The following is a 23,302-nucleotide window of genomic DNA, read 5'->3' on the forward strand; positions in this document are numbered from 1 at the left end:
TGTAATTTTTAGAACAACATGTGGGTGAAGGTAAATAATATGCACACCCAGTGTTTAGGGCTAGGTTTAGGGTTTAGGGTTAGGATTACATGGAAGACGGATGGTGTGTGTATTCTTTAACTCTGCCCAATTCATGTTATGTTACCAATAGTTTTCTTTCATATAAATAAATTTTGACTTAAAAATTTGCCAGTAAAGTCTTATAAAATGTTCCAAAAGATGTAGATGTTTATATGATATACATGAAAATAAGAGTGAACAAAATATACTTAAAAAACAACTATATTTTGTAGTCATTATCCGTAATCTACTCCCAAAACACTTCAGTAGCTCTATTTTGCATCACTTGCAAACTCATATGTTCTATGATCATTAAAGTGCAACGACCTCCACAATAACCAGCCTTCAATTTGATTTTCTGTTCCTAGATTAATCGGAAACATAGATTGCTGTGCTACTCATAAACCTTCTCGGTAGTTCAAGTAACTGGGGAAAAAATAACACCAAAGCAACTTAAACTGTCCAAAGGATGGGTGCGTTTCCTAGTTTAAAAATAATTAATAGCCATAAGGCGTATTAAAGATAATTAATTGTCAGAAGGTTTATTAAAGGTAATTAATAAACAGAAGGTTTCATCATCATCATCGTCGTTTAACATCCGGTTTCCACGCTGTCATGGGTTGGACAGTTTGACTGAGGTTTGGGAAGCCAGAAGGCTGCACCAGGCTCCAATCTAATCTGGCAAAATTTCTACAGCTGGATGCCCTTCCTAACGCCAACCACTCCGAGAGTGTAGTGGGTGCTTTTTACATGCCACCAGCACAGGAGCCAGTCAGGTGGTACTGGCATCAACCACGCTTGAATGCTACCAGCACGAGTGCCAGTCAGGTGGCAGTGGCAATGATCACGCTCAAATGATGCCTGTTATACACCACTGGCACAGGTGCCAATCAGGTGGTCCTGTTATCAGCCATGACAAGGATTTCACTTGCCTCAACAGGTGTTCGTAAGTGCAGTTTATTGCAGTTTATTAAGTTACTCTTAAATGGGCTGGTAATACTGCACTGGCATAGATCATGTTTATGGTCTCACTTGCATTGCCGGGTCTTCTTAAGCACAGCATATCTCCAAATGTCTCAGTCACATTTGAAAGTCGTGCTTCACCACTTCATCCCAGGTCTTCCTGGGTCTACTTCTTTCACAGGTTCCCTCTCTTGCTAGGGTGTGACTCTTTTTCACATAGCTGTCCACATCCAAACGCAACATATGACCATACCAGCGCAGTCGTCTCTCTTGCACACCACATCTGATGCTTCTTAAATCCAACTTTTCTCTCAAGGCAGTAACACTCTGTTGAGTATGCACACTGACATTACACATCCAGTGGATCATACCAGCTTCATTCTTTGCAAGCTTGTGCATGTCCTCAGTAGTCACAAAGATAATTAATAGCCAGAAGATTTTATCATTATCATTATCATCATCATCATCATCATCGTTTAACGTCCACTTTCCATGCTAGCATGGGTTGGACGGTTCGATTGAGGTCTGGGAAGCCGAGGAGGCTGCACCAGGCCCAACCACAAGGCTTATTAAAGGTAATTAATAGCCAGGAGGTTTATTAAAAATAATTAATAACCACAAGGCTTATTAAAGGTAATTAATAGCCAGAAAGTTTATCAAAAATAATTAATACCCAGCAAATTTATTAAAAGTAAATAATAGTCAGCAAGTTTACTAAAAATAATTAATAGCCAGGTCTATTAAGAATAATTACTAACCAGCAGGTTTATTAAAAATAGTTAACAGCCACAAGGTTTATTAAAAATAATTAATAGCCAGAAGGCTTAGTAAAGATAATTAATAGCCAGAAGGCTTATTAAAGATAATTAATAGCCAGAAGGTTTATCAAAGATAATTAATTGCCAGAAGGCTTATAAAAAATAATTAATAGCCAGAAGACTTATTAAAGATAATTAATAGCCAGAAGGTTTATTAAAAATATTTAATAACAAGGAGGCTTAATAAAGATAATTAATAGCCAGCAAATTTATTAAGAAAAAATCTACTACATATGTGGAAATCTGTGGGTGTGTTTGTTTGTGGAGTTGTTATCTAACTCCTCCTACATCGTTTTATCGATTTTGATGAAACTTGACACATGAGTAGAATTTATGTCTAGAAAACTAGTGACATACTTAGATTGTTGGAAAAATCGATAATAGGGCCCTTGGAAGGGATTCTTATAAGTACTACATATAACTAATATATTATTTTTAAACATCCAAGGGAAATAACCCATTCGCTCCTGAAAGGGATCCTTATATATAAATATAGCCAAGGGAAATAACCCATTCATGTTCATAAGTTATTTGGTATAAATCAAATTGAGTATGCTTATTTCTTAGTATTTGAACTATTTGAGTTATTTTCACAATTTATCCAGTACAATGCTTAAACAAGTAAATAGTATTTACCTAAACAATAGATCCACCTATTTCGGTTAGTGACTTATTCATGAATTTAACAACACTAGCGCCACTGAGGGTAATATTCTCTGTGAATGCACAAAAGCTTTTTTCAGAGTTATTCACTTTGAAGTGTTATTATCTCATATCTGATTAGCCTGTTATTACATAACATGCTTCACAATTTTAGTATACATAACTTATTAGTATTTCCTAATAAGTTCTATAAACTCTGGGAACATATTAACCCCTTACCCAACAATTATTTTGAAAATGAATGTATTTTTTCAGACATATTTTTTAATTGTTTTATTTTACTATGTTTTGAATGGTGATTTCGAGGTATATTTCAAACCTTATTTATTATGAATTTTAATTCAATAATATTGATTTTAAATTACCGCTTTGGGCAGAAACGAGTTAACCTGTTTTTTTCATAAATCATATTACTTTTACAAAAAATCATGTTATTTTATTTGGTTATCTTATTTTCCAAATTTAGAATGAATGATCAAAACATGATTGTTTACTTCTGTTGATTTTATTACTTCAAAACTTAGTAATGACAAAAAAGAGAGACAAAATAATGAATTATCATCATCAGAGCTCGACATGGTGGGGTTATAATATAAAGGTATAAAAAAAAACAACGTAAAAACAAAGTGAATACTTCTATTCATAAAATGTGCCTTCCAACCCTTCAACTGTCTCCAGGTGACTAAATCATACTCGGTCTTCAATGCCTTACTCAAGCGAAAGGTGGCAGAAATCGTCACTGCCAGAGGTATAAAGTGAGTGAATATACTCGTATTTGTCAAAAAAGAGTTTATAATAGACAAAGGAACTCGTTTGCTGTCGATTTTGGCGAGTCTATCTTTTGACGAGTTAACTTGCCAGAGATAGAAAAAAACGATTTCGGTCAAAACGCATATATTCGTTTCTGCCGGGTAAGGGGTTAAAGCCCTTTTCGGAGCTACTTTATTTGAATTCTTACTATTGGGTAATTAATTTCATGTTATTATATAACTGACTTCACAATTTGGGTATTCATAACTTATTAGGAATTCTTAAAAACAAGATCCTGTGTAAATACACAAAAACCGTTTTAAGGGCCACATACTTTGTATTGTTGTTACTGGATTAGTGAAACAATTATGAGAATGAAACCAAGGAATAAGCCCTGCTTTCCTGGGAATTACTGGGTACATCAGATAGTAATTAATTGCCAGAAGGTCTATTAAAAATAATAACGATAGAAGCAGTATTAATACCAAAATATAATATTTATGCCTTTCCACTGTAACAAAAAAATGAAGGAAATTTCTGTCCACTGTAGAATTGTTTGAGAACCTTTTTCTCTTTGAATCTTTTCTCTTTTCTTTGTTATGAAGGACCACGGTCTGAATTGTCAGGTTTCCTCTCATTCTTCCTTACAATGTAAAAATAATTACCTTGTACTCCTGTTTGTTCCTGAAATAGCTTTGGACAAACAGGATGTAACAAAAACGCCTCAAATTCAACATTCTTGATAGACATTTTGACTGCAAACACAAGGTTCAACGGTTCTAACCATGATGGTAACTGGATAGAAAAAAAAACAGTAGAACTTCAGCTACATGAAGACACCATTACCACATGTTTAACTTCACTAACACCATGTTGGTGGCCATGTAAAGCATGGGAGGTTTTTCTGCTCTATTCACTGTATTACCATATTGACACAGGTCTCATGTCTCCCAAAAGGCAGGAAGGCCATGGATAGAATATCTTTGATCTGAGTGACAAAGTAATTTTCCTCATTTCCTTATTACAGAGTAGAAATAAATCATTAAATATTTCAAATATTTTGTTTTTATTAAATTAAATCTCTTCTCTTTGCAAAAATGGGAAAATAAAAATATAAATTGATTCTTTTTTGTTTTAACAGGAATTTGATGAATATCTCCGAAACAGAGGTAAAACATTTGTTTGTTAATATTGAATATTACGGTGTCTTGTCATGTCATTCTATGTTAAACATTACTGATAATTACTATTTTGGTTTTATTTCTGCAAGGAATTATGTTGATAGCAAGTTACTACCTGCAGCCTCAGGTAGCCACAAGTTTTTAGCAGTCTTTCAAGTGCTTACAACCCTCCTGATAATCCTTGCTGTACCTAAAAGACAAACTTTCTGTAGAAGCTCTTCCGGGTATTCTATTTCAATATCCTTCAGCCATTTGTCTATATTTTGGCTTCCTGTTCCCAACACACCAATTATTATAGGCACCACCTTTACTGTTTGCATGCTCCAAATTCTTCCTATTTCAAATTTTAAGGGATTGTATTTACTTTGTTTTTCTTCTTCTTTACGATCCTGGAATCAAACAGACATGATGGGTCGATAAGTAAGCAGCTTCTCTTTTCCTTATCTATGACTGTAATATCTAGTCTATTGTTTTCTAACTTTTTCTCCATTTGAATAGGAAAGTCCCATAAAATCTTACATTTCTCCAACTCCAATTCTCTTTTGACTCAATGATTGTGCTTTGTGTTTCCAGCTTCAAATCCCCATTTCTGGCACAGTTTCCAGTGTAAAACTTTTACAACCTGGTCGTGCCTCCGTTTCTTATATTCTTCCTGTGCCAACTTGGGGCATTCTTCCACGATGTGTGCCATTGACTCATTCTAAGTTCCACAGGCTCTACATTTTTCTGACACATTCTCTCCATATATATTTTTACTCAAGTTGTTTGTTTTTATCGCTTGATCTTGGACTGTTACAATTAGGCTCTCTGTTTCTTTTTTTAATTGGCCCCTTTTTAACCAAGCCCAGGATTTTGTTCCACAATATGTCTTTAGTGACTCTCCAGAATTGGCCATGCAGACGTTCCTCTTCAATCTGTCTGACATGATATCTTTGCATTTCATCCTTGTCCTTCTATCCTATTACATGCTTGATCCTCTTTTTTTTTATTCATTTCACAGAAAGTTCTTTCAGAAATAAGACTAAACTTTGTTTCTTGCACAGAAGATTGCTTGCTTCCAGTTTTGCACTCCCAAGCAACAGCATTCTGGGAACTACAGTACCATTTGGATTAGGATTTGCTAATAGGTTCAGATATCTATAATACAAGACATTAAGAGGGTTAAAGTATGTAAACTGAATAAAAATATTAGATTTAGAATTGAACCAAGCCTCATAAAATCTAACCAAAAAATATAAACTTGATATTGATTCTAATTGGTTGTAATTCTTATTAAAAGACTATCTTGAACATTATAATTTCTAATTGAAGAGAAGAGCTTTGGACTTTGTGATGAAGAAATTATTCTAAAATACCATCTTGCAATAAACTAAAATAACGTCTTTTGAGAGGGGAGTTAACTCTTCAATGTCTTATGAGAGGGGAGTTAACTCATCAATGTAGTCTTCCATGACCATCTCATGTGTGATGATACAACATAAGTTACATCCAATTATTACTTTAGGAAAAAGAACCATAAATGTAATCTGATTGTAAATATTAAATTAATTAATAGTTATTATCATACTTAATGAGCTGATTCATTACCTCATTAATTGAAAGTTTATAGCTAGGCTCCTACTGAGTTTTGAACCATCACACTCAGGTTCTTCAGCATGGAACCATATTGTCAGCAAAGGAAAACCAGTTATGGAAAATAAATCATGCCACTATGAAAGGCGCTAACACCTCTGTGAACATGGCTTGGCCAATCAGATCAGCTGATGTACAACCAAGGGCAATGGAATTTTCCCACCAAATAGTCTGGTCAAACGTTTTTTGGAAAACCCTGCTGGGCATTATAAAAATTCTTATTTTGCATTTCTAGACAGAATGAGCTCTGATACTTCACAGATGTTCTCACTTTTCTTTTTCTGCTTAGAACAACCTACGGTGCTTCTCAAAGCTGTGTCAGTCAGTTTTGTGAGAAGACATTTTCATTGTTTCTATTAATTTTTTTCTCAGTAATTATGAACTGTCTTTGTATTACTATTCAGCATATTATACAGTGAAAACTTGTACTTATTTCCATTCAGTATCACTTGACTATTACTTTAGCAAGCAGAAGAATATGTGGAAATATGTGGGTATGACAAAAGGTCCTTTCAGAACCATATTTAACAATCCTAAAAATTTCCATTAATGTCCAGGAGAGACATAATGCCACAACCCTGGCTAGACACATATGGTTATTGAAGAAAAATGCCATGGATTATAACATCAAGTAGAGAGTGATAGGGAGGTGCAACCGTTACTTCAATAGTAGCAGACGGGGAAGGTTAAACCTTGCTTAGAAAAGAACAATATTCAAGAACTCTCTTCATTCAGACACTTAACTAAAGCCTAAACTGCAAGGGTGAGTTTTACTTCCCTGGGCATGGATACATTGTAACTCCAACGTCTGGCAGCTGACCTGGCAGACACCCATAAAATTATTAACCATATTACAAACAATAACTCTGAGCACCTTTTCAAACTTCATCTGTCTAACACCCGTGGACATGTTTACAAAGTCAGAAAACAGCACAATTCCCATGACTTTCGGAAACATTTTTTCACGCTAAGAGTTGCTGAAGCATGGAACAAACTGCCGGTATCAGTTGTTAGTTGTCGGAGCACTGTATCCTTCAAAACTTCCATGCTTCCTGAGATTCGCCAATACTACACCTGATTTTCTCCCCTCCATACACACGCAAGCATGTATCTGATTCATACACTGTTCGCTTCCCAGACATTTGTACATTACTGCATATACTTTATATGCACTTTTGACAAGTTGTGGTGCACCTGAGCACTGTATACAATAATTTCATTATTATTATTATTATATGCCTGCATGAAAAATAGTATGTGATCAGTTATCTACAAACTCTACCATAACATTACGATTTCCACCAGCAGTCTTTCCAACACCACAACCTAAGAGTCCAATACTGACTACACCGAACCATATGCACATAAACACATAGATATGCATCCGCATGAGTTTAAAGGTTTGGGTGCCTTCCCATGTCCTCTTTCAAAGTCCCTGCTTCCTGCACCAACTCCATACTGCCCACACTCAAACTCCACTTTACTGGCAGTTATTTCTCACTCAGGGATTTGGGGCCAGGGACATAACCTTTGATGGAGTCCCTTCACTAGCTGTCTCCTACAGCAACCACAACCAGATGTGTTACTTAAGATATTGTAAACTTTATGATTAACGTAACTTCTCTGTTGACAAATGTACAAGTGCCTGGTATTTCTCTTATGGAGTCTTAGACAATTTATATGCCTTGCTCATCATTTAATGTCCATCTTCCATTTTGGCTTGGGTTAAGCAGTTTGACAGGATCTGGTGAGATGCATTAGGCATGATTTCCATGGCTGGCTGCCCTTCTTAATACCAAGCACTTCACAGTGTGGACCGGAAGCTGCTTTTTCCATGACCCCAGTGCTAGTAAGGTCACCAAGTAACTTGTAATAGAAAGTGAAAAATGGAAAGAGCCCTGTAAAAGTGGGTGGGAGTGAATTTGGGAGACGGGTAGGTGGCTTTATATCCGGGGTAGGAGAGGTTTGATAGAGGGTCAAGTAGGGGTGTCTTGATATGGGGGAAATTCACGACTTGCTTATATTTTTTACAAAAGTGAATGAAAGTAGCTGGAAGGGAGAAAGATGGTGGTCATAGGGTGCAAGTGCATACTCTCAGTTTGCAAGGATGTGTGTATGGGGAGAGAATATAGAATGTGGATGAGGAAGGTAAGAAAGAGAGGGTAATTTCATAAGAATATGGGATGAGAGGCGTGGCAGATGGTTAGTGATGGGGCTAGAGGTGGATGTAGTGAGTGAGGAACAATGGTTTGGGGTGGAGTTGATGGCAAATATCTGTATGGAGTGGGGCAAGTGAGAGTTAGATGAGGTTTGGGTAGGAGGGAGTGACAAGTAGCAACGTAGGAGTAGCAGAGGAGAGCAGCAGAATCATAAATTCATAGACAAGGAAGTGCAGAGATGATGCACAGGATGTGACAGTGGAAGGGATGGGTTGATGATGATGATCAACTGGGACAGAGATGGGAGTTAGAGATACATGAGGATGGCTATAGTGAGTGGGGAGACAAAATTGGAGGGAGTATTGATAACGGATGTGAGAGGGCGTTGGGAATAAATGCATATAGGAGAAGTGTTAAACATCAAGAATGGCAAACTAAGATGTAGCTAAGAGTGGGAAGGGAAAGATTAGGGAAGGGGCAAAAAGGGATGATCGATGGAAGGTTGTACGAACGGAGATGATGATGATGATGAAAGAGAGGCAACTGGTATTAATGAAAAGGGGTGAGAAGTGTTGTGCAGATTCTGCTCTCAAATGCTTACAGCAACAAAGTAGGGCCATAGTTAGAAGTGTAATGGAGGGATGGGTGTTAGGAAAATGAGATGTGGTGAAGGGTATGGTTGACATGGGCAAATGTCAGTGTAGGGCCCAACATGGACAGGAATAAGCACAATGCATTTAGGACCTCACTTTTGCTATGATGGATGTGTCTTTATATGTCATTTTGTTCAACTTGCATCAGTAGGTGTGTGGCCAGGTGGAAAACTGCACCAGACTTCTGTACATGCCAAAACAGACATAGAGGTCTGGTGCCATCTTCTACCTGGCAAGTTCATGTCAAATGATCCAACCCATGCCAGCATGGAAGGTAGATGTTGAACGATGACGATGGTCATAATGATGACACACTGATATTTGTTTATTTCCAGAAACTAAATTATCAAGCCCATCCTTTCCTGGTCCACAACTGAAAACAGTCCCTATCATACCCAGACCTTATATGACATCCGGAGAAAATGCTGGCATTAAAATAAACTTAATGATTGGTTCAATTTCTAATGCATCTGTGAGTAAATAGATTCACGTAACATATTTATATTTAATTGTTATTTCATTTCCAAATGAGGAATCATTACAGTTAATTAAAACATTTTCTCAATCTAACTCAAACATTTCATTTCCTTCACATCTGATATCTTGAGTATATCTTTTGCTAACTTTAACAACCTCAAACTTGCTACAGCCATTCTGTAGAGCCTTACTTAACAACAATATCAACTGCAACATTATATCTCTCTTCTCTCCATGGAATGTTCCTTAGTTGTTTACCATTAATTACTTTTGTAGGTTGATGTCATCGTTAACAGCACCAATAAACACCTCCAGCTTAATGATGGTTCTATCTCCAAATTTATTCTCAATGCTGCTGGTCCACAGATACAAGCTGAATGTAACCGGAAATATCCTCAAGGTATTTCTACATTTGAAATAGCCATCACTGAAGGATATAACCTCAACTGTGAGAATGTAATTCATCTGGCATTACCTCCCTGGGATGAAAATTCATCTGATTCAGTAAGTATCAATCATATTATATTGATTTATTGAAAGAGTTGTTGTACAACCCTAGGTTATCATTGATCCAGCATCCCTGTGGCATGAACGGAATTGTCCATAAAACTATGCACAATCCACAGATGTGTTTTTCCAGTCATACAACACCTCCGTCTGCTTCAGGACAGTAGCATGTACTTTGATGTCCAGTGATGTACAGTTTGGGCTACAGTGTGACAGTCTGGTGTTGTGGTGTTCTGTACAGTTTCCAAAGCATGGATTCTGGTTGTTTGAAATTGATGTAGACTCTATTGTAGATATTCCCTGAACATTTCGACTCAACCATAGTCTCTTGTGTGCAGTGTAGAGTCTTTTGTGCCTGTGGCGCCCTGCCTTGTGGGCGGTTTTGTTGCTTCTTACAGTATGTTCTCACCCAGGATTCCCTCTTGTAAATAATAATTAATCTCTCCGCTTCCCTATTATTGTTTTTGTTAATTACAACCACCAAATCTTGGAACATTTCTCTTTCCATTCACGGCATCCATATCATCACTCAGACCTGACTTCCTGCTATCACATGATCTGTGCTGATCCTTCTGTTAAATGATGTGTTAATCCAATGACCACATGATCTGTTAATCCAATAATCACTAGAAGTTGTTTAATGTTATTTGAATCTGTAAAACATTTCTGTTTGAAACAACAAATTCCATGTGCAATGTGTTGATCAAAGAATATATTCATCATTTTACATTTGATGGATATTTGTCCTCATCTTGTTTGTTGTTAACACAACGTTTCGGCTGATATACCTTCCAGCCTTCATCAGGTGTCTTGGGGAAATTTTGAACCTGCGTTCTTATTCCTAAGGTATTTTTCGATGTTAATATTATCATTATTATTATTATTATTATTATTATTATTATTATTATTGTTCAGGTCACTGCTTGGAATCAAACTCGGAATCTTAGGATTAGTAGTCCACGGGCATATGGCATAGTGGTTAAGAGTGCAGGCTATTAACACCAAAATTCTCAGTTCGATTCCAAGCAGTGACCTGAACAACAACAACAACGATGACAACACCAACAACAACAACAATAATAATTATAATAGTAATAATAACAACAACATCGAAAAATACTTTAGGAATGAGAACCCAGGTTTGAAATTTCCCCAAGAAACCTAATGAAAGCTGGAGGGTATATCAGCCGAAACGTTGTTAACAACAAACAAAATGAGGACAAATATCTGTCAAATGTTAATAATGTACATAATTCCTCCTCTCTTAAATATAGAACTGAAAGAATATTTTCATTACAACTTAATGATTTCTTCCTGTAATAAGAAAATAATTTAATAAAATGTGAATTATCAATTACTAAACAATTATTTTTTCAGATATTGCGAAACTTGACTAGCATGGTAGACACTTGTCTAGGAACTGCTTCATGTCTTAGTGCAAAAAGCCTTGCATTTCCTATATTAGGAGCTGGAGTATTGAAATATCCCATTGAAAAACTACCTGGAACTATGTATGAAGCAGTCAAAGAGTCACCTCGAAAATACGATATCAAAGATGTTTACTTTGTTGTTTTCCCTAAAGACACAGAAATAGTAAAGGTTGGTTGACGTATTTGTTGTGCATTGTATCATGTTCCTCCTCCTCCTCATCATCATCATCATCACCATCATCATCATCATTATCACCATCACCACCACCACCACCACCATCGTCATCATCATTTACTGGGGAGCTGCACCAGATTCCAATCTGATTTGGCATGGTTTCTATGGCTGGATTCCCTTCCTAACACCAACCACTCCAAGTGTGTAGTAGTGCTTTTTACGTGCCATTGGCATGGGTGCTAGCTACACAATACTGGCATCAACCACATCTATGAGCCCACTTGGTTTGACAGGTCTTCTTAAGCATGCTATATTACCAAAGCTCTCAGTCACTTGTCACTGTCTCTGTGAGGCCTAACTATGATTTCACTTGGCTTGATGAGGCATTTCAAACACAGCATATCGCCAAAGGTCTTGGTTACCTCTGTGAGGCTCAATGTTCTATGGTCATACTTCACCACCTCATCCCATGTCTTCCTGGGTCTGTCTCTTTCACAGGTTCCCTCCACTATTAGAGTGTGTGGCACTTCTTCACACAGCTGTCCTTGTCCATGTGTATCCCATGACCATACCAGCACAGTCGTATCTCTTGCACACCACATCTGATGCTTCTTATGGTTAAGTTTTTTTCTCAAGATGTTTACACTCTGCCATGTATGCACACTGACATTGCACATCTAGCAAAGCATACTGGCTTCATTTCTCTCAAGCCTACACATGTCCTTGGCTGTTATAGCCCATGTAGCATGGCTGTTCACACACAGGCTTCATAAATCTGCCTTTCACTGAGAGAGGCCCTTTGTTGCTTGCAGGGGTAAGGGCTCTCTGAACTTAGCCCAGCCTATTCGTATTCTCACGGCTATGCTCTCAGAGCTTCCACTCCCACTACCGACCTGGTCACCTAAGTAATGGATGTTATCAGCTACTTCTAGTTTACCCCGCTGGAATTTAACTCTACCTGTGATTCTGCCAGACACAAAAAACTGATTTTCCTGTTAAACTTCCTCTGATATTGATGCACCTCTTATGTGCCCCACAACGTGCATTGGGTACATTTTATGGAGTTTTTACCTACACCGTTTCTATAGATTGAGCAGAACCTGAAGGGGTTTGTGATTTGTCTGCTCTTCTACATGCTAAGACTTGGGTTCTTGCTAAAATCCTCTAAGGCCTTTGATTCAAGACTTTGCTCCCACACTTAAAATTTCTTCTCTAGTTCAGGTAGTGATTCAGCTATATGAAGAATGTCATCGGTATAGAGAAACTCCCAGGGGCAGCCCATTTTAAATTCCTCTGTTATTGCCTGGAGGTCTATGATGAACAAGAGGGAGCTGAGGACTGATCATTAGTGAACTCCTACTTTTACCCTGAATTCTTGGCTATACTTGTTTCTAACCTTCACCTTACCTATAGCATCCATGTACATGTCTTGTACAGCACTCACCAACCACTCATCTATCTTTAGCTTCTGCATTGACCACCAGATAAGGGAGTGGGGGACCCTGTCAAAGGCTTTCTCCATGTCAACAAAAGCCAGATACAGGGGTTTATCTTTGGCTTTCTATTTCTCCTAAATTGCCTAACTATGAATATAGCATCAGTTGTGCTCTTGCCTGACACAAATCCAAACTGTATCTCATCAGATTGTGTCGTATAGCCAGCTGGAGACAATATCTCCTGGGACTAAATTACAGTAACATTAGTCCTAAACCAGGACTGACTACGAAATCCATACTTGTTGCAAAGTGTCCAATGGACAAGCCTGGCTATATTGTCATGGTGTCTCATATATTTCTTCTGGGCTAGTGGTGTACATTGGCTAGTAATATGCCATATGGTTTCACCGTTTTGTCCACAGATTCTGCACTTATCACTTTTTGCTGTGTTGTCTATTCTGTATTTTATGTAGTTTGTTCTTAGTGCTTGCTCTTGGGCAGCACAGATTAGTGTCTCTGTTTTTGGTTTTAAATCACTTTTAGTCATCCACAGCCATCATTTTTCTCTGTCTGTCTTATCTTCAACATCCCTATGAAATTGACCATGCATTTTACTTTTTAACCCACCTATTTTCAGTTTCATTCATTTTCAATTTTTTGTATAGTGCTTTATCTTTGCAATCTTTCATCCTACACAAGCCTGACCTTCTTACTTCTAATAATAGCAGTTCCATAGCATTGTTTACATACCATGCTATGTTGTTTTCTTCTGCTCTAATGCTGTGCTCGCATCCAATAAGTCCTCTTCCCCCTCTTTTTCTTGCTACATACAGTCTGTCTGTGTCACTTTTTTGCATGGAGTGCCCCATATCTAGTTAGCAACTTCCTTGTCTCTCTGTCTAAGCTGTTTAGTTCGTCTACTGTCCATGCGATTACTCCTGCTCCATATCTAAGGAGTGAAACTGCCCAGGTGTTGATAGCTGCAATCTTATTCTGTCCATTTAATTTCGACTTAAGGATCAGACTCAGTCTGTGCAAGTACTCCTCCCTAAATTTTTCTGTCATTTCTTTTTCCATCAATTTATCCATTTCCAAAATACCCAAGAACTTATAGCCCGTCTCTTCTATCTGCTTCATAACATCCCCTGATGGTATCGATAGCTCGTCCATACATTTGATTTTGCCTCACCTCAAGACTAACACACCACACTTTCTCAATCTGAACTCCATTCTGATATCAGCACTGAAATATACACCCTATCAACAAGGGAACTGACTTAGGCTTCATCTTTACCATAAAATTTGAGGTCATCCATGAATAACAAATGGTCGACATTTTGTTGGCGGCTTTTGGATACATACCCAGCCTTTGCTTTCCTAAGAATCAGTGTTAGTGGTATCAAGCACAGTACAAATATCAGTGGGGACAAGCAGTCCCCTTGGAAGATGCCCCTCCTAATTTCTACTGACCCTAAACTTCTTCTGTATGCTGTCAGGTCCATCCTCCAATTCGTCATACTTTCTCCAAACAATCGCTCAACATTCGATGCAATACCAAATAGGTTCATACACTCCATAATCCAAGAATGTGGGATCATATCGTACGCCTTATGATATGGCTAAGTTACTTTTCCTCCTCTTGCAGTCTCTGAGCACAGTTTTATCTATCAGGAGTTGATCCTTGGTACCTCTGCACTTACGCTTGCAACCCTTCTGCTCATGTGGCAGGACTCCATTTTTTGCCAGATGTTCATACATTGACTCTGCGAGTATTCCAGTCAATAATTCCCACATAAGTGGCAAACAGGATATCAGCCTGTAATTGTCTACTGTATTGCCTTTTTCAATGTTTTTCAGGCACAGCACTGTCCTACCAAATGTCAACCACTCTGGTATTACTTTGTCAGCATTTGACCAAGTGTTGAGTTGCGCAACTATTCGGGCATGACATTCACCAAAACTTTTGTTCCAGTAGATTTAAACCCCATCTGGTCCCGGTGCTTTCCAGTTGCTAATTTTTTTGCTGATTTCTTTCATTTCCCTAACTGAAATGACTAGTTCTGCCTATTTTGGACAGACTACTGTTTGTTTCAGTTCTTGCAGCCATTCAGCATCCTTCTTGCGCTCCTTGTCTTTGCTCCAGATGTCACCCGAAAACCTTTCACTTTAAATGTTATTTGGTCACGCTACAAGAAAAAGAAGATAATTTTGAACAACTGCTTCAAAATCTCCAGCTTCTATTTCAGGATTACAAATTTACATCAAGCCAAAGTATTTCAACACAAATATTCTTCTTTTGTTTTAATTAGTTTTGAAAATAACGAAGAATAAAGTAAATTAGCTTTGTCATTATTGAGCTGGTGTTTGGACACAACATGGAATCTTGATACCAAATTCAATTCCGTGAATAATTTTTTACAGTCACTTAAACAAGCAAATTTCATTTCTTTTTATTCTGTAAGTAAAAATTCCTCCCCAAACTACAGAATATTCAAAAGCCTGTCCATCATAGGAAGTTATTCTATGATACAATAAATGGAAATATTAATTTAAAACAATATTTGTGATAGAAACAATGAGTTAAAACATTGCATTGTAATTAGCAGAAATTAATTATTTTCTCATTGAGTAATGATAAATTATTTGCTTACTTTTAACAGAAATTTAAAGAATATTTCCAACAAATGTCAGCAGATGGCTCAGCTGTAACATCAGGTAAATTGTTTCTTTTTTCTTATATTAAATATCATTTAGGAAGAAACTAGGGACAGTTTTTCTGATCACCATCATCATCATCATCATCATCATCATCATTATTATTGAGTTAGAGAGGAGCACATGCCATCAAATTGACATTGGGGTACAAATATATGAAGCCCAATAAATGGTATTAGTTTTTGATTCACCCTCGTATGTTTTTAAACATTTTGAATTTGACATGTTTTGTACTCAACAATAACAACAAATCCAAAGAACAACACCTCTAAAATTATATTTAAAAAATAGGCAAATAAAGAAAAAAAGAGATATTTGTAGTTAAAAAAAAGATTTTTGAGAAGAAATCAAAGAAATCATCAGCATCGTTTAACATCTGGCATAGGTTGTGTCAGGACACAGAAAGGGTCTCAATTAAAATGCTAATAGTGAGAATAACAACAACTTCTAAATACGGACAAGTTTTGGTCTGAGAATGGGAAAAATTGTGTCACAAGTGATTTTGTTTCCTTATGAGAAAAACTTATTCAGGAGTGGTGGGCAAGGTAGAAGATAGTGTACCTCTACCTTACAAAAAGGAAAGGGCTTTCTGCATGCCCTTAAAACAATGACTAAAAGAGGCATTAGCCAATGTATGAAACAACATTTTATTCATTGACCAGAAGAAAGCTTATGCTGCCATTTGCCTGACCTTCAAGACCAATGGTGAGACATGAGAGCAGGTAGAAAGAGGGCAAAAAACATTCACTCATGGGCCCTTAATGCATTGCATTGTCAAATGGGACACAAAAGCGACAGCAATGACAGCATCAACAGTGACCTTGATCCCTCGTCTGTTGTCACCTTTATAGGGTTAGTAGAGAGTGCAAAGGTAACCTTACTCAGGAAGGGTCAGTATAAATTTATAAATCCTAATGGGCCATGAAAACCTCAAGTCCATTCTAAGGCCATGACCCATGATGTGTTCAGAACACAAAGCAATAATTCTACTGCTGGAAGGCTGAGCCTCATGTCACGCTTAACCGTAAAGACTACAATAATTAACTGTGACAACTTAAAACTAATTACCCAAATGATGTGGGGTACAACATGTCACATACAACCTTAGAAATACTTGTGGGTGCCTTTGGATGCACCAAGTTTCCAGAAGAGATGTGACAAGGAGACACAGTACAGACAAGAGAAACATATAAGGAGAATCCACCACCACCACCACCACCACCCTCACACCCCAGATTCACTCAATTGAAGTTCACAGTTCTTTGTGAAACAAAAGAAGAACTGATGGAGCCATCATGTGCACCAAAAGAAGACAAAATTAAGCATCCGCAAGTTGAATGAAGAGGAGATGGACTCTGCTCTGATTTTGTGCAACACCCATACAAGAGAACACTAGCAAAAGAATCACATGAGCTATCCATGAACCACTAATGTGCAATTTTGTAGAGGATGTGGAATATTTCATCCTTGGGATAATAGTAAATTTGTCCAGTTGTACCTTTGAATATATGTTTCTTTACTACCCGCAAGGGGCTAAACACAGAGAGGACAAACAAGGACAGACAAATGGTTTAAGTCGATTACATCGACCCCAGTGCGTAACTGGTACTTAATTTATCAACCCCGAAAGGATGACAGGCAAAGTTGACCTCGGCTGAATTTGAACTCAGAATGTAACGGCAGACGAAATATGGCTACGCATTTCACCCAGCATGCTAACAGTTCTGCCAGAACACCACCTTATCTTTTTGTCCTGCACCTTTGAATATAGCAGTTTGAATGAGTGGCAGAAAGTCAATATTGTTGGGATATTCTGGTTCAACTTTCTGGTTCGACTTAGCTAAGTTGATTTCCCCCTCCACATGGGTTGCTTTCCTTAAATGCTTTCCAGGTCTTTGAATTAAATTATATTTTGCTTAAATTATTGTGTTTCATATATGTTTATATATTATTCCTTGTTTATGTTGAATTGTTATTGTGTTTGTTGCATAATGTGAAAGGGCCTCTGAGTCAACTTAGCAAAGACCAAAGTAGGCAAACAGACAGGACTGTAGTCGCTTCAATATATAGAAAAGGTGTATGTAGAAATTCCATACAGTGTACCTAGAGGTAGCAGATTGCTTCTGCTCTTTAGGTAGATTAATTAGCAGTGGAGGTGGATGTACTGAAAGTATAGTTGCTAGAAAAAAAACCAGCTTGAGAATGTTCAGAGACCTTCTACTTCTGTTAGTAACAAAAGTCTGCACATATTTTATACCTGCTTAGTGCTACCAGTTATCCTTCTCTTGAAACCACTTCATTTGACATCCATTCATCATTCTCAACAGCATCACTTCTGACATTATTTTCCACTGCATCAATATTTCTTGCACTTTCCATTGTGTTGTTGCCTTTATTGAACTCATAAAGCAAAATATGGCGAATATGCTCCTTTGCCTCTGTCATTATAGCTTTGAAAAAATAACTGTTAAAATCGAACTGCACTCTTCAAAACTTGCACTAAGAATAAGTAAAAGGTAAAATTACTACCTGCTTTGATAGCAAGTTAATGCAGGTAGTTTATCCCATACCCCTCTAACTTTGGTTCATGCAAATGAAAGAAATCACATTACTTATGGGATGATCCAACATATATATATATATATATATATATATATCATCATCGTTTAACGTCCGTTTTCCACGCTAGCATGGGTTGGACGGTTCGACTGGGTTCTGGCAAGCCAGGAGGCTGCACCAGGCCTCAATCTGATCTGGCAGTGTTTCTTCAGCTCGATGCCCTTCCTAACACCAACCACTCCGAGAGTGTAGTAAGTGCTTTTTACATGCCACCACCACAGGGGCCTGAGGAGCTGGCATTGACCATGTTCAGATGGTGCTTTTTATGTGCCACTGGCATGGGAGCCAGTCAAGGTGGCACTAGCATTGGCCATGTTTAGATGGTGCTTTTTACATGCCACCATGGGGATACATACATACATATATATATATTTCGTTCTTGGATTTCGCTTTCGGATTATAAGGCACATACCCAGACACAACAGTATATATATATATACATATATATAAACCATAAAAAATCAGAAGGCATGAGAAGTGAATATATATTTAATTACTTGTCAACCTTTTGGGGTGTATTTATAATTTCAGTGCATAATGAATTATTTGTACATGTCTGAACTAAAATGCATGTTAGGTATTATACAATACGATTGTACGAGTTCTGATCAATAAGTATCCGGACTGGGGCTATAAAAACAAAACTGCAATACATACCAATTTGGCATTTAATCTTCTTCAAAATAATCCCCTTCAGAAGTCACACACTTAATCCAGCACTGTTTCCAGTGATGGATGCATTCCTGGAACTCGTTTTCTGGGATAATCAGTAGCAGCCTTCTTGCATTCACTTTGATTTCTTTGACATCCTGAAACCTTCCTTTCAAATGATTTTTGGTAAGAGGAAAAAGTCAGAAGGGGCGAGATCTGGGAAATACCGTGGCTGCCAGACCTTGAGAATCCTGTGCCTAGCCAAAAACTGTTGCACAAACTGCACTGAATGGGCAGGTGCATTGTCATGGTGCAATTACCACTCACCAGATGCATCCAACTGTGGCCTTTTCCAATGAATAGCATCTGGCAAATGCTACAAAATGTCACAGAAGTACTCCTTGTTTACTGTCTGACCAGATGGAGCATACTCATGATGAACAAATCGCCTTGTAGTCAAAGGAAACGGTCAACAGTGTCTTCACATTGCTTCAAGTCATGCTTTCTTTGGTCTCAGAGAGGTTGGGGGTCTTCTTCTGCAAAGACAGAGCCTTTGTTTCAAGGTCATAGCCATAAACTCATGAGTTATCACTTGTTATGACTGTTTTCAAAAAGTTTTCATCGTTCTCAAGACAATCAAGGAGAACTTGTGCAACTGAAACCCAATGATGCATTTTACATGCCACCAGAACGGGAGCCAGTTAAGGGGCACTGGCCACAGCTATGATTTTGGTTTTACTTGACTCAACAGGTTTTCTTGAGCATATCATATCGCCCGACACATCAAAGGTACTCTTAAATGGGCCAGGCATGCAACATTGGCATTGGCCATGGCTGTGATCTCACTTTAGTTGTCAGGTCTTCTCAATCACAGCATATCTCCAAAGGTCTCGGTTTCCTGTCATTGCCTCTGTGAGGCCCAATGTTTGAAGGTCATGCTTCACCACCTCATCTCATGTCCTCCTGGGTCTACCTCTTCTACAGGTTCCTTACACAGTTAGGGTGTGGCACTTCCTCATGCAGTTGTCCTCATCCATACGTAACACATGACTGTGCCAACATAGACACCTCTCTTGCACACTACATTTGATGCTTCTTTTCTCTCAGGGTGCTCACACTCTGTTGTGTATGGACACTGACATTATACATCCAGCGGATCATACTAACCCCGTCTCTTTCAAGCCTACACATGTTTTCAGCAGTCATGGCTCTTGTGGTAGAGGTAGACCCAAGAAGACAGGAGACAAGGGCATGACCTTTACTGTCAGCATGTAAAAATCACGTTCTGAGTGTTGGGCCTCAATGCAGCAATGACAAATGACTGAGGCCCTTGACCATATGCCATACTTGAGAAGACCCATCATGCTGAGTGAAATCATAGTCATGGCAGATACTGGTGTCACACAAATGGCACCCATGCCAGTGGTATGTAAAAGCACCCATTACACTCCCAGAGTGGTTGGCGTTAAGAAGGGCATCCAGCTATAGAAAAATCAGAATGGACTCTGTTACAGCCCCTCAGCTTATCTGCCCTGGTCAAGCTATCCAATCTATACCAGCATGGACAATGGACTTTAAATGACAATGATGATGATAAGGATGACGATGATGATGATGATGACGATGATGATGATGACAACTATGATGATGATGACAACGATGATGACGATGATGACGACAATGATGATGATGATGATGATGATGATGAATTAGAGAGATTTGAAATTTGAATACAAACAAAGAAGAAATAATTTTAACAACACTCGATATCATTCACTATGCAGAGTCCCAGGATGGTAGCAGTGGTCTGAAATAGTCATATTGTAAATATGTACATATGTACTAGATGGTGATGTATAGCAATAATTAAAGAGCAGTTGATATCACTCCCCACAGGGATAAGATGATAGTCTTTTTCAGGTTAACTTCATTATCTCAGGAATTGACACCTCTTCGCTAAACAGAAAAGCAAAGAACACTAGAATTAATATTGAATGTTGAAGTGTCAACACAAGAAGTCTTCTGCTGATTGCTTGGTTATTTTTCTTTGACAAAATGAATATTTCTTTTATTTCAGATGATGAAGATGACGAAGATGAAGAAATAGAAGATAATGTCTCTACTGGTCAACACGATGATGGTGTCACCTTGAAATTCTTTGCTAAATACCAAAATCTTGACAATGCTATAGAAACTGTTAAAAAAGAATACCTTTCTCTGTTGACCACTGAGGAAATACCATTTGATACAAATTTAACAGAATCTCGAGTAAGTTATCCACAATATTACAGAGTTTTTATTTATTCGCTTGTTTATTTATTATTGTCATCATTTTCTGATTGAATTGCATTTTATTTTCAATTTCCGACCAGGTTTCAACTAGAGACCTAAGTTACATAATGGAGGGAAAAAACTGAGAATGTGGGCAGTTGATGCCAACACAGTGTTTTGGGTCCCATAGATTGTTGGTTTCCCAGCATGGACAGAAACCACATGTTGAGCAAAAGAGTAAAAGCTTGCTTGATCTCGTTTTTCAGTATGAATGTATTATTATTATTATTACTATTATTAAGTGAAAGAGCAGTGCATGCCATCAAAGTGATACTGGGGTAAAATATATGAAGCCCAGTATACCCATCATGACTGATAAGAGTACAACAGGCACATGCATCACAACTGTATGTGCATAACATGGTGACCTTATATCAAGATAAACAGCACATGACTTGCAGGTGGGGCCCAGTTAGAATTTTCTTCAGGTCGACTAGCCCATCCGGCTCAAAAGGTCCCTGAATAAGGGTTGTTTAAGGATGTAAAACGAAACACCCATATTTCCAAAAGTGAATTATTCAAACCCCAAAGAATTCCTCTCAACACATGGCTATGATGCTCCCCCACTAATTCAGCTCGTGATCAGAGATGCACATATCGTCACCCACTAAAGGACATGCTCAACTGGTTACGGTCAAACAATTTACAAGCAAATCTGTGATAGTGAGCAGAATATTTGCTGTTGCCCATCTTTTATATCAAGACAAAACATGCACAGGATAACACTTCATTCAGTTAAGACCACAAGCCATGAAAGTTACTGCCTATTATTTATTATTATTTTTTGTTTTTCTTTCAAGTTTGTTTCTACTTCTTGTTGGGTGTCTTCATGACACCTAGAGCAAAAAACTCACTGTGTACATAGATAAGCAAGAGGACATGAGTAAGCTTGCAAGGAATGAAACCAGTATGTTCCACTGGATGTGTAATGTCAGTGTGCATACACAACAGAGTGTAAGCACCCTGGGAGAAAAGATGGATTTAAGAAGCACCAGATGTGGTGAGCAAGAGAGACGACTGTGCTGGTATGGTCATGTGTTGCAAATGAATGAGGACAGCTGTGTGAAAAAGTGTTACACCCTAGCAGTTGAGGGAACCTGTGGAAGAGGTAGACTCAGGAAATCCTGGAATGAGCTGGTGAGGCACAACCTTCGAACATTGGGCCTTACTGAGGCAATGACTAGTGACCGTGACTTTTGGAGACATACTGTTCTTGAGAAGATCCGGCAAGCCAAGTGAGACCATACCATACCCCATGGCCTATGCCAGTGGGTGTAACCAGTCCATTTATGAATACCCCTCATTCATTGGACAATAAACCTTGCTTGTGAAGACCTACAAAGGTGAGTGAAATCAAAATCAAAATTGCTGACATGTCCAACGACAGTACCACCTAATTGGCACTCATGCCAGTGGAATGTTAAAAGCACATCCGAGTGTGGGATGTAACTGGGCCACTCATGAGTACCCCTCATTCCTTGGACAATGAACTTTGCTTGTGAAGACCTATTGAGGTAAATGAAAACAAATCAAAATCACTGACGTGGTTGAGGACAGTACCGACTGATTAGCACTGGTGCCAGTGGAACATTGAAAGCACATCTGAGCGTGATCGTTGCCACGACCACGGATTGGCTCCCATGCCAGTGAAAAGCACCATTCAAGCATGATCATTGCCAGTATCGCCTTAACGGCACATGTGCTGGTAGCACATGAAAACCAACATTTGAGCGTGGCCATTGTCAGTGCTTCTGGACTGGTTCCCATGCAGGAAGCACATAAAAACACCTTTTGAGCATGAGCGTGGTCGTTGCCAGAACCACCTAACTGGCCTTCGTGCCGGTGGCACATAAAAAGCACCCACTATACTCTCGGTGTGGTTGGCATTAGGAAGGGCATCCAGCTATAGAAACTTTGCCAGACCAGATTGAGCCTGGTGCAGCCTCTAGCTCACCAGTCCTCATTCAAACCATCCAACCCATGCCATCATGGAAAGCAGATGTTAAATGACAATGATGATGACACCAGCTTGTTCATTTACAAAATCAAATGAATTTTTGTAGAAAGCAAAATTTGTAATTC

General features: G+C 38.2%; 1 protein-coding gene across 1 annotated transcript in view; it reads left to right on the top strand.

Annotated features, from left to right (window-relative positions):
• The window catches only part of LOC115229701 (protein mono-ADP-ribosyltransferase PARP14-like), a gene marked incomplete at its 3' end in the record, with an annotated part of 82,637 nt that overhangs the window by 33,709 nt on the left and 25,626 nt on the right, over positions 1-23,302 (top strand). Inside the window, exons 5-8 of the mRNA XM_036499313.1 lie at positions 9,633-9,860; positions 11,241-11,462; positions 15,565-15,619; positions 20,967-21,157. Of these exons, the coding sequence (XP_036355206.1) occupies positions 9,633-9,860; positions 11,241-11,462; positions 15,565-15,619; positions 20,967-21,157 (696 nt within the window). The remainder of the gene's footprint in view (positions 1-9,632; positions 9,861-11,240; positions 11,463-15,564; positions 15,620-20,966; positions 21,158-23,302) is intronic.

Source organism: Octopus sinensis, unplaced genomic scaffold, assembly GCF_006345805.1.
Source record: "Octopus sinensis unplaced genomic scaffold, ASM634580v1 Contig13576, whole genome shotgun sequence".
In the NCBI taxonomy this organism is placed as follows: Eukaryota; Metazoa; Mollusca; class Cephalopoda; order Octopoda; family Octopodidae; genus Octopus; species Octopus sinensis.